General features: G+C 44.7%; 1 protein-coding gene across 1 annotated transcript; it reads right to left on the bottom strand.

The window, feature by feature from the left end:
* Positions 1–3,149: 3,149 nt before the first annotated feature.
* On the bottom strand, positions 3,150–3,452 carry LOC116097636 (mitochondrial import receptor subunit TOM5 homolog). The gene has a single exon (XM_031380296.1). It carries the CDS (start codon positions 3,372–3,374, stop codon positions 3,150–3,152), a length of 225 nt encoding a protein of 74 aa, XP_031236156.1. The 5' UTR covers positions 3,375–3,452.
* Positions 3,453–10,094: the final 6,642 nt, after the last annotated feature.

The following is a 10,094-nucleotide window of genomic DNA, read 5'->3' as shown; positions in this document are numbered from 1 at the left end:
TCTTCTATAATTTTGTTGAAGATATTTACTGGCCCATTACATTGGGAATCTTCACTCTCTTCTATACCCATTATCCTTAGGTTTGGTCATCTCATTGCTTCCTGGATTTCCTGGATGTTTTAGATTAGGAGTTTTTGCTTTTTACTTTTTTTTTTTTTTTGACTCTTGTATCAATGTTTTCGATGGTGTCTTCTGCCCCTGAGACTCTATGTTCTATCTCTTGTATTCTGTTGGTGATGTTTACATCTATGACTCCTGATTTCTTTCCTAGTTTTTCTATCTCCAGGATTGTCTTTCTTTCTGATTTCTCTTTATTGTTTTCTGTCTCTCTTTATTGTTTCTATTTCCATTTTTAGATTCTGGATGGTTTTGCTCATTTCCTTCACCTGTTTGATTGTGTTTTCCTGTAGTTTTAAGGGATTTTTGTGTTCCCTCTTGAAGGGCTTCTAGCTGTTTACCTGTGTTTTCCTGTATTTCTTTGAGTGTGCTATTTATGTCTTTCTTAAAGTCCTGTATCATCACCATGAGAAGTGATTTTATATCTGAATCTTGCTTTTCTGGTTTAATGGTGTGTCCAGGACTTGCAATGTTGGGAGAATTGGGTTCTGATGATGCCAAGTAACCTTGGCTTGTATTGTTTATTTTCTTACGCTTGCCCTCTGCCACCTGGTTATCTCTAGTGCTACCTACCCTTGCTAAATCTGACTGGAGCCTGTCCTTCCTGTGATTCTGGGATTCTATGACCCTGAGCTTGTTAGAGCACCTGAGCTTCCTCTGGGTGTTGTGGGACTGGCTGCAGAGTTAGCACCCAGGGTCTGCTCAGGACACCAGTCCAGACAGACCGGAAGGAACCAGAGATACTGGGCTGGCAGAGTTCCTGTGTGCCTGGTCCCACTGGTTCCAGTTACTCCAGGTGTTGGGACAGATGTTGGGTCCTCCTCACCTCTGATCCTGGGCATGTCAGAGCACCTGGGAGTGGAGCTTCTTCTATGTGTTGTGGGCGGGACTCCTGTGGAGTTTGCACCCAAGGTCTGCTGCAGTAGATGCATTCTTTATTGGCTGCTTACATAAATTGGCCAAATATCAGAATTCTGCAATAACCAATTTAATGGCTGTTTGAAATAAGGAATAAATGTTTCATCAGGCTCTTAAGACATTCTTTCCAAAATACTTTCAAGATTTTATCCTACAATTCTATGTTAACACAGCAACAGCTTCATAATAGCATGCTAAAACTTGGAGACGACTGGGCACATGAGTAGCAATAACAAAAACAGCTAACAATTGATTGTAGTAGCTTCCTCTACTGTCTGAAAAACTATTCATCTCTCACCAATTAAGTTGCACCCCCCTTGAGAATATCAGAGGCTTAAGTCGTCCTGTGGTGAGCTTTAAGGTGAGATCTGAGACAATTAACATCTCCTAGAAGCTTTTGAAAATAATTTGAAGTAAGTAAATCATCTTTTCTTTCTTGAATTTTCTGTGCCATATGTTTTTAGGATATAACTGAGGCCCCAAATATTGAAAAGATATTGCCTTTGAATCTTTTCTGGAGCAACAACTACTCCAAAATTTTAAATCCCGTTGTATAAGAGTACTAAAGCCTTGTAGTAAAACTCTTTCAGATAAATCAGCTAATAAATACTTTCTGTATAATGAATAATATACACTGAAAGATTCAAAGTCTTAACTTCTTGCATTTGAAGCAGGGACAATTTTTTTTTTTTTTTTTTTTTTACATAATGTAAGACTATTAGCCATTCCTTGAGGCAAAACTTTCCAATGATATAGTTTCATGGGCTCTTTAAAATTATAAGCAGACATACTAAATGCAAACCTTTTACAATTATGAAGATGCAAAGGAATAACATAAGAACAATCCTCCATCTGGTAAACACCTTTCTAGGAACTAGTCAGTATTACAAAGACAAAAAGGAATGCCACACAAGCCTCTGAGGCTGCTCTGAGCTTTGCATCAACTCAAATGTAAATTTTTCTTATTCTTGGCCTATTTCCTGAAGCCTGGCCCAATGATTACCCTTCCTGCATCGAGGACACATTCTGCTGCCTGTCTATGCCTCTATTTTTTTGGACAGTTGTCCTTCCTAAAATCATTTATGCCCCCATACTTAAAATATTCCTTATCCCGTCAGCACTGTGAAAGCATTGCTTGCACTGTAGTCTCCTGCAAGACAGTCGCCATAGCCAGACCCTGATTGTAGGAGAGTCCAATTTCTGCACAAGGACAAATAAATGCTGAATAGTTTGTCTTTGCTTTGTACGGCTGGATGGCCATACATTAGCATTCTCATAAGACAATTGTGTAACAAAAGGAATTCCTCCTTGAGGGTCTCCAAAAATTCTACAGTTCATCACTTTGATCCCTGATAAACTCCCACTGAGATCTGCTTTCTAATCTTGGGGGGTCAAATTTGCTTCTACCACTATATCCAATAATGCTTGTGTAAAAGGGGCAGCAGTCCCATACTGGCCACAGCTGTTTTTAACTTTTATTACTCTAGCAATCATAACTACAAATATAGGTGAATTAAAAATCATGAGCCTGTGATCGAACTGCAAACTGCAGCCAACAGAACACTTGGCAGTTTAACCACAGTCTTCAAGTTTCTCTTGTAACACCAGAGCACAACCATAACTTTTGAAAGCAAAACCCAATTTTAAACAATCCATTCTCTTTAAAATCTAAACCAAAAGCATTACTATTATGTTACAGTTTAGCTGCCAGTTCTTATATATATGAATGCATGACAGTGCAACTTTTTTTCTTTATCAGAACGTTTATTAAAAATATAGACTGTGCTTAAATGTCATTGAGGGTGTATCCTGACTTCCAAACAGACTCTTCACAAATAACACTTTGAACAGAAGTTGTAAACAGGAATGACTGCCGAGTCGGCACCCCTTCAGACACGAGCCCCTTAGAGCCTGACATTATTTACCCCATTCCACCAACCCTCATAGGGGTGGACGCCATGGGCCTAAGGGCACCACGACCACAAGACATGTTTTTGCACTTCCCAAATAGTTTTATATTTCAGCTATGGAGGTCAGTTCTCAAAGCACAACTTGTTCTCAACAAGTAATTTTTTTAAGTCCGTTTAGTCAGTCTTACACCTTTCTGGGCCAATTCATCTGCAGACAGGAGGAGAAACTGTCACCAGGTTCTTCATGCCATGCATCCACATGACTCCCTGTCCTTTTATGCTATCCAGCTTCTTTAAGATGTATGGAGTGACTCGCAGCAGGGCCACATAGATGACGAAGTTCCGAATGGAGGAGACCACATCCTCACGCATCTTCTGCTTCATCTCCTCCAGGTCCAACTTCGGCCTGAGACCCTCGATCCGGAACATCACGGAGGCTCTGCCTCTAAAGCTTGCGAGAGCCGCAGCCTGCTCTCCTCCAGTGGCCGTCCTGCACCCCGACAGTGCAACTTTTTTTTTTAATTAGATACTTTATTTACGTGTCATATTTCTCCTTTCCCAGTTTCCCCTCCAAAGAACAAACAAACAAAAACAAGAACAAACCCCGGCAACTTTTAATACCTCATTAAAGAGACATTATTTTAGCCAGGCGGTGGTGGCACACACCTTTAATCCCAGATCTTGGGAGGCAGAGGCAGGTGGATTTCTGAGTTCGAGGCTAGCCTGGTCTACAGAGTGAGTTCCAGGACAGCCAGGGCTATACAGAGAAACCCTGCCTCAAAAAACAAAACAAAACAACAAACAAACAAAAAGAGGCATTGTTTTAAATCTTATCCTTTATAAGTCTAGTTTCTAGGATAAGAAATACATAAAATATTATCCCAATTTAGAAGTATCTTTAGAGACTTGTTTTCCTGGGTTGGCTCATGCCACGTATTGTTTTTTAAAAATGACTCCAACCCTGAGTTACGAGTTTTAAGCTAACTTTCTTGTTGCCAGTGTTACAATTTTCTAATCATACTCAATAACTTATAAGTTGATAATCTATAACCAAGACATGTAGAACATATTTATACTTTAAAACCAGTCAATAACAAAAATGAAGTGACTACACATATCTTATATATTTAGACCAAACAAAATTTTCTTTTTCTATAATTTCAAGAGAAAAAGCACCTTATCACTTGCTGAACCTAATAATCACAATTGCAGAGATTTTTCTAGAAGAAAACAGCCATTAGCTTATTTACTGTAGACCTTGAGAAGCTGCTGGCCCTTTAAGAGCAGCTTTTCTCCAGCTGGGCTTGGCTCCCAGCTACAGTGCAAGGTAACTTATCAACCGCTACTGTGCAAATTACAAGTTAAACTAAATCAAGGGACAGCCAGCCAGAAGATAGTTTTAACTATGTTTTCTTTTGAACATAAAACATAGAACAGTCATTCAAACAACGAAACAAAAACCGAATGAGGGAAGAGAACTTGCTGTAACCAAAACTAAGGATCCTTCCAGTAGGACCCAGAGAGGAAACAGGACATCTCCTGATTTCCTCCTATTCATAGGAGAGTTCTGAAATCCATTTCCCTTCTTTTTTATTAATGCATCCTGGACAGGGACAACTGCTTTTCTGAAACCTGTTCTCTCTCTCTTTCTCATGTCAAATGTATATTTACCATTCCTACTTCTGAGAACCATGCACAGCATAAATTTACTTGAGCTAAAAATTCTAACATTTTTTGTTTTTTGATATTTCTCTCTTTTTTTAAACCCTACTCCTCTCAGCTGATGCAGCTCTTGGTTGCAGAAAAATGCCTATGTAGAATTCCCCTGTCTGAATTGTGCTGTCACACCCCTAGGTGAATTCAGTGTCCGGTCAACACCTCTTTAGCCTAGCCTGTATCCCATTAATGCACCTCCTTCAACAACAGGCTCCAAAAGATGAAACTTATGGCTAGCACTAGCGTGAATGATGTTTGTTGCTTACCACCATGTAGGATACCGTCACTTCTGCGAATCCACCAAGACAGTATTTCTCAGTTGATTCCCACCACGTTCAGTCCCCTTGTTTTGAGCACCACCTGTAGCTATCCAGCAGCCAGGGAGAACTGGCTACCTGAAAGGGAGGCTGGAAATGAAGAAGGATGGGCAGGTGAGAGAAGGATAAAGCCAAGACAAAGGTTTCTGATCAAGGCCCATAATGTTTAATTTTCAGCTCTGTGTTTATATAGGGAAAACCACAGACCCATTCTTTGTTTCAGCTGGGTTATGTGCAAAGCAAGCTCAGCAGGCAGTCTGTTCCTGTAGGAAACTACAGTGCACAAGGCAGAAGACCCCACCCTAGGTGGTCTAGGTTGGCAGAAGACAGACTGTGGCAAACAATTAAGGTCTGTTTAGTCTGCTCAAGGCTGGGGGAAGGGTACAACCCTGAAGAAAGCTGTGCCCAAAGAAGAAAAGATGTGGACCTTGGGCCCAAACTTAGACATGGATAGGCATGGGCCCAAAGCTACAAGTTACATGGACCTGGGCCTAACCCTCTTCCTGAAGAGGTCTGGGACCAAAATCAGAAAAGATGTGGGCCTGGGTCTATCCCTAAACCTGAAAAGGCCTGGTCCCTAAGTTAAGAGGGAGATTGGGCCCAGTCTAAACCTAACAACTGGTCTGGGACCAGTGCTCAGAAGATATGGGCCTGGGCCTGACCCTAACTCTGAAGAAGCCAGGGCACAAAGCTAGGAGTATAGAGCCTGAGCCAAGCCTTAACCCTGAGTAAGACTGGACCTAAAGGAGGAGGACATGTATTGCTGGGCCAAAGTCTGACCAAGAATTAGCCTGGGCCCAAAGTTAGGAGTGATGTGGCTCTGGGCCTAACCCTAAACCCAAACCTCACCACACAGACAAGAGATATGGCCCTGGGCCTAATCTTAATTTTAAGAAGGCTGGGCCTAAAGTAGAAAGACATGCAGGCTCTGGGTTTATCCCTAAACCTGAAGAAGCCTGGTCCCCAATCTATGAACAATATGGGTCTAGTCTAGACTAAAACCTAACCATGAAGAATGTGGGCTCAAAGCTATATGACACATGGATCTGGGCCTAAGATTAACCTTGAGGAAGCCTTGGCCCAACACTAAGAGATTAGTGAGCCTAGGCCAAACCTTATCCCAAAATAAGTCTGTATCCAAAGAAGTGATGTATGCCTGGGTCTCACCCTAACCCTAAGAATCCTCACCACAAAGAAGAAATATGAACCTGGGCTAGCCTAATATTAAGAGGCCTGGGACCAAAATAAGAAGAGATGTGGACCTGGGCCAACCCTTAACTTGAATAGGCTTGGGTCAAAAGCTAAAAGATATATCCTCCTGGGTCTATTTTTAAACCTCAGGAAGCCTGGGCCCAAAGCTGAGAGATGGATGGGCCTGGGCTAGAACCTAACCCTGAAGAAGCTGGATCCAAGGGAAGAAATGTGTGCCTGGGCCTAATCATAAACATTAAGAGGCCTGGGACCAAAGTAAGAGATGTGGGCCTGGGCCCAACCCTAACCGTGAAGAAGCCTGATCCCACAGGAACAAGAGATATGGCCCTAGATCACCTAACAGAAGAGGCCTGGGTCCAAAACAAGTAGCGATTTGGGCCTGTGCCAAACCCTAACACTAAAGAAGCCTGGGTCCAATGCTAGAAGATAACATTTACCTGGGTCTGTCCCTAAACCTAAAGAAGCCTGGGCCCAAAGCAAAGAGAGATATAGGCCTAGGATAGAATTAACCCTGAAGAAGGCTGGACCAAAAGGGAAATGTGAGGCCTGGGCCCAAATTAAACATGAATAGCCCTTCACCAAAGCTAGAAGTGATATGGGCCTCGGCTCAACACTGTCCCTGAAGAGGCCTTGGCCCAAAATCAGAAAAGATGTGGGCAAGATAGCCCAGCCCACTATAAAAGGAGCTGCGTAACACCTTCTCTCTCTCTCTCTCTCTCTCTCTCTCTCTCTTCTCTCTTTTTCTCTCTCTCAAGCTATTGATCTTACTCTTGCTTCTCTCCCTTGCTTCTTGCCCCTTCCCCCGCTACCCTTCCCATTCTCTTTCTCCCTTCTCTCCACGTGGCCATGTCCAGTCTCCTTTTCCACCTTCTCCCCTTCTCTCTCTCTGCTTTCTACAATAAAGCTTAAAAACCATGGTCTGCCTCCTTTCATCTAGACTTGCCATACTGGAGCAATGGATTAGGCCTTCCCCTAAAGAGCCACATCTACTCTCCCACAGGAAGGCCTTCCAGCATTTACAGCTGCGAGACCAGACCAAGGACTCTCGCCCATGGGAACCACCAGGCACCCCCTTCTCTCCCCACCCCTTTCTCCCTTCAACCCCAGGGCTGATTGAGTTGCCCCAGAGGCCCCCACTTCATTCTCAGCTCTTCCACGGTGTCCAGTGATGTCCTGCAATGCCTAAGAGCTAGAACCTGTTGTCCTTGGTTTCAGGTAGGCCCAGGGACTCTGGACTGCTCCTTCCCACCCCCACGGACTGGGGTTAGTGGCTTCCGACAGCCAATTGCCCACCTGGCGGCAGCATGGAGAGCATGGGCAGTCTCCTGTGTCCACCCAGCCAGTGCCCCCTAGCTCGGGTTCTCCCAAGGTACCCAGTGGTCTATGAAGAGACGAAGCCATGACTGTGTCTTCCCTATCCCATGGAGCAGGGTCTGTGGCCTAACACGGCCCAACACCTGTCTGGCGGCAGTCCTGTAGGGTCCCACGACAGTCTCCAGAGCTCTGGCAGGATTCGAGGCTCTCCCACCCCTTTATTTCCCCACCACTCAGCACAGCAACCTAAAGTGGTAGCAGAGGATGGTTGTAAGCCACCATGTTGGGAATTGAACTCAGTACCTTTGGAAGAGCAGTCAGTGCTCTTAACTGCTGAGCCACACAGACTGCCTTTCACAGTCCAACATCAAAGGAAGTAGAGATGTGTGCCCAGACTAAACTCTAAACCAGAATAGGTCTGGGCCCAAAGCTGGAAGAGATGTAGGCCTGGGTCTATCCCTAACCTTGAAGAATCCTCATCACCAAGAAAGATGTATAGGCCTGGGACTAGTCCTAAACTGTAAGAGGCCTGGACCCAAAGTAAAAAGAGATATTGGCCTGGGCCAAACAGTAACCTTGAATAGGCTTGGGCCCAAAGCTAGAAGATATATCTGCCTGGGTCTATAATGAAGCCTGGGTGCAAGATATGGGCCTAGGCTAGAACCTAATTTTTCAGAGGCCTAGGCCCAAAGTAAGAGTTAAGGGCCTCTGCCAAACTCTCATCCTAAGAGGCCTGGGCCCAAAACTAGTAGAGATATAGGTCTGCGGCTAACTCCAACCCTGAAGAATCCCTGCTACAAAAAAAAGAGATATGGGCCTAGGCCTAATCCTAACCTTTAAGAGGCCTGGGCCCAAAGTAAGAAGAGATGAGTGGACCTGGGCTAAACCCTAAACCTGAATGGGCTTGAGTCCAAAACCAGAGGATACACTGGCCTGGGTCTATCCTGAAATCCAAAGAAGTCTGGGCCCAGAGCTAAGAGAGAGATGGGCCTAGGCTAAAACCTACTACTGAAGAAGGGTAGGCCCAAAGGAAGAGGTGTAGGCTGAGGAAAAACCCTCACCCCTGAAGAGGCCTGGGCTCAAAGTTAGAAGAGATATGGACAGGGAGAAATCCTAACAATGAATAGCCCTGTGCACAAAGGAACAAGAGATTAGACCTGAGCTCAACCCTAAAACTGAATAGGCCTGTAGCCAAAGCTAGAAGAGATGTGGACCTGGGCTTAACCCTAACCCTGAAGAAGCCTGGACCCAAAGGAAAAAGAGGTTTGTGCCCTGAATAGGCCTGAGCCCAAACTAGGATAGAAGTGGGTGTAGGCCTAGCCCTAATCCTGAAGAATCCTGAGCCCCAAAAAGTCATATGGGCCTGGGCCTAATGCTAACCCTGAATAGGCCTGGGCCTATATCCCAGAAGAAGAGATTTGGGCCTGGGCCAACCTCTAACCCTGAAGAATCCTGGGCCTAAACCACTAAGATATGTGTAATGGACCAAACTCTGACCTTAAAGAAGCCTGGTCCCAGAACAAGAAACAATATGGGCCTGGGCCATACCCTAACCCTGAAGTGTGAGATCAAAGGAAGAAGAAATGTGGGCCTGAGGCAAACTCTAAACATGAATAGACTTGGGCCCAAAGCTAGGAGAGATATAGGCCTGGGTCTAACCCTTAACCTGAAGTAGCCTTGGTCAAAAAGTAAGAAAGCTGTGGGCCTAAGCCATTCCCTAAACCTGAAGAAGCCTGCACCAAAGGAAGAGGAGATGTGGGTCTGGGCCAAACCCTAACCCTGAAAAGGCTTGGGCCCAAAGCTAGGAGGAAGATGGGCCTAGACTAAAACCTAACCCTGAATAGGCGTGGGCTCAAAGAAGAATGTGTGCCTGTGCTAAACTCTGATTCCTAATAGGCCCAGGCCCAAAGCTAGGAGAGATGTGGACCTGGGCTTAACCCTAACACTGAGGAAGCCTGAGCCTCAAACTGGAGACTTGGGCCTGGGTTAATATCTTACCCTAAAACTGCCTTGGCCCAAAATAAGCAATATGTGCCTGATCAAACCCTGACCCCAAAGAAACCTGCACCCAAAGCTAGGAAAGATATGGACTTGGGTCAACCCCTAACCTTGCTGGCATAGCCAATTGCTAATAGGCTAATTGCTAGAAGATATGTAGGCCTGGACCAGTCCCTGAACCTTAAGATGCCTAACCCAAAGAGGGATGATATATGTGCCTGGGACAATCCCTGAAATGGCTGGCATGCACAAACCAAGGAAAGGATTGTTCTTGGTCCACACCCTGACCTTGAAGAAGCCAAGGCCCAAATCTAGAAGAGATGTAGGCCTGGGTCTATATCACACCTATAGGATCCCAGGCCCAAATGGAAGATACATGAGCCTGGGACAATCCTACAAATGAGAGACTTCAGAGAAAATCAAAAGACTGTTTTCAACCTGTATTAGTCAGGGTTTCTATTCCTGCACAAACATGACCATGAAGCAAGTTGGGGAGGAAAGGGTTTATTCATCTTACTTCCATCTTGCTGTTGATCTCCAGAGGAAGTCAGGACTGGAACTCAAGCAGGTCAGGAAGCAGGAGCTGATGCAG

The sequence above is a fragment of the Mastomys coucha genome, unplaced genomic scaffold, assembly GCF_008632895.1.
Source record: "Mastomys coucha isolate ucsf_1 unplaced genomic scaffold, UCSF_Mcou_1 pScaffold19, whole genome shotgun sequence".
In the NCBI taxonomy this organism is placed as follows: Eukaryota; Metazoa; Chordata; class Mammalia; order Rodentia; family Muridae; genus Mastomys; species Mastomys coucha.
This window is presented reverse-complemented; position numbering and strand designations above follow the sequence as displayed.